Raw genomic sequence first — 2,507 nt, 5'->3', positions numbered from 1 at the left:
TTATTTTTTACTGTATACTGTATTTCTTATTAGAATATTGTTTTGTATTTATTATAAAGCACAATACTGTATTTTATTTATATTTATAAATATTTTATTATCCTTAAGATGGATGCTTACGAAGCAGCTCTGAAGTCGGTAGATTTTGTGTTGAAGGTTCAACCCCAAAATGTGAAAGCTCTCTTCAGAAAAGGCAAGGTGTGTGTGACTGAGACATTTCTGGACACTTTTGTTTCCTTCAATTTTATTTTCACATAAACATACATTTATCAAAACGATGTGGTCCAAAGCAATCTTAAATCTAAGGTGTTGGCTATTAAAATACTAATTTATATACAATTATAGAGATAGAGCAAATTATTTTACTCTGTTTGTAATAATAAATCCATTAATAAAACAAAATAGCAATTTATAAAAAAAAGGAGATAACCTACATTTACTTTTCCTTTGTGTATTAAACAATGGACCTTCCTAATGCCCAGCCCTTAGTATCTGTCTACAATTATAAGTAATAATGTATATAGGATATTCCATGGTAACTGAATGTAATGCCAAATAGTTTTAAACGTAGGACAGTACAAAAAATATTGAACATTGTAAAAAAGTGTTAATCTGACTGTGCATATACTGATAAAAATGGAAGTATTCACAATTTATAACAAATGTTTGAAGTATTCAGATTTTTAAAGCCCAAAGAGATCAGTGAAAATATTTAAAAAATCGTGTTTACGGTATTAAGTACAAAATAATATTTCGAATGAAAGTGGTCTCATTATTTGTTATTCTTGTAGAAGTATAGATAGAGTAAGATAAACATACTGACACAGACTCTAGCATATACCAGATGTAAATAACACAAGGAAGTAAAGAATCATGTTAATAGGAAGTTGTATTGTATGGTAACAAGAATTAAAATAAATGTGGATGAAAAGTTATCATTTGTGTTTGCAAGAATTAATGCCTTTGTTTGTACTTTTTAGATCTTCAGTCAGTTCTAAAAACCTGTGTTGTTGAAGTTGTTATAGTCCTTTAGTGATTTGTGTCTTAATGGCAAAGATTGTCATAAAATACAATCATTGTACATTGTTGGACCTCATTCAGCATCATATGTTCAGACTGTATTGTAGGCTAAGACGCAAATAGATACAAGGCTTTTTAATAGTATTGTAGGTGCATTTTCATTCTCATAATTAAATGATGGTCAACTCATCATAATATGAATCCCTGCCATTTGTGTAGTGACACTTCTCGTCCACCAAAATTCTTTTTGTCCTTACATCAATTTTAGTATTTAATTCTATTTTATATTTCATAAATCAAGACTTCAGAGAGAAATAGGAAGGTTTTTTTTTCTATTACTGTTGTGAAATAAAAAAGATAATTCTTTAACTCAAGAAGAAACTGAACGATGTTTTCAAGTGCAAAGCTTTTTTGATTTTGTTTAAACTAACTTTCCATCCCACAGTTTATTTATTTCACTTGGCTGTTATTGGTCCAACTCAACTGATGAGTTTGAGTGTTAAATAAAATGCCTACCCCGTACTGTGCCGTATGACATCTGTTGGTCCAGCTCAGCTGATAAATTTTGGTGTTGAATAAAACACCTACACCCTACTGTGCTATGTGTCATGTTATTTTTACATAATACACTCAGTTTGAAATCTGTAGAGGAAAGTGAACTGTCTTTATTTAAGCGTGGTTTTATCCACTTGTTTTTTTAAATCATCACTGTTTCACAGGTTTGGTTTTCAATATGTATCAGTTTTTGTCTCATACATACATAATGTATTTTTTAAAAGAACTTGTAATTTGCTATACTTGCATGTTGGAAATAAGTAGTTTTGTGACGTATTCTCCAATTGTTTGTAGTTATATCAGTTACATCTTTCTAATGATTTAGTCAGTTGTATGTAGGCCCTAAATAATTTTTTACTCAATATTTAATTTTTGGTATGGAAATTTAGGGAGAAATGGTTTTGGATTACATATCAAAATATACACTATTCAACTGTATGTGACATTATATAGATTATCTTGTTGAGTATCCTGGGTTAATCTAATTAATATTTTGCTAACAGATAAATCATTGAAAGAGTTTATTTGATTGTTGTGGAGCAGTCCTAACTTTTATTTTATTATCAGAGAGTTTTACATTTCCCTGTTGTTGTATGGCTTTACTTGTCTGTTGTTGTACGGCTTTACTTGTATGTTGTTGTACGGCTTTACTTGTTTGTTGTTGTACGGCTTTACTTGTCTGTTGTTGTACGGCTTTACTTGTCTGTTGTTGTACGGCTTTACTTGTCTGTTGTTGTACAGCTTTACTTGTCTGTTGTTGTACGGCTTTACTTGTCTGTTGTTGTACAGCTTTACTTGTCTGTGGTTGTACAGCTTTACTTGTCTGTGGTTGTACAGCTTTACTCGTCTGTGGTTGTACAGCTTTACTTGTCTGTTGTTGTACAGCTTTACTTGTCTGTTGTTGTACAGCTTTACTCGTCTGTTGTTGTACA

The 2,507-nt window shown here is 30.8% G+C and overlaps 1 protein-coding gene across 3 annotated transcripts in view; it reads left to right on the top strand.

The window, feature by feature from the left end:
- Positions 1 to 2,507, top strand: part of LOC106467878 (peptidyl-prolyl cis-trans isomerase FKBP8-like) — a 40,960-nt gene that overhangs the window by 32,322 nt on the left and 6,131 nt on the right. For all 3 annotated transcript variants that reach the window (XM_013928261.2, XM_013928259.2, XM_022396090.1), the window contains exon 9: positions 109 to 198. In XM_013928261.2, the coding sequence (XP_013783715.1) occupies positions 109 to 198 (90 nt within the window). The remainder of the gene's footprint in view (positions 1 to 108; positions 199 to 2,507) is intronic.

Source organism: Limulus polyphemus, unplaced genomic scaffold, assembly GCF_000517525.1.
Source record: "Limulus polyphemus unplaced genomic scaffold, Limulus_polyphemus-2.1.2 Scaffold2776, whole genome shotgun sequence".
Classification (NCBI taxonomy): domain Eukaryota; kingdom Metazoa; phylum Arthropoda; class Merostomata; order Xiphosura; family Limulidae; genus Limulus; species Limulus polyphemus.
Note: the sequence above shows the minus strand (reverse complement) of the source record. Positions and strands in the feature narration are given on the sequence as shown.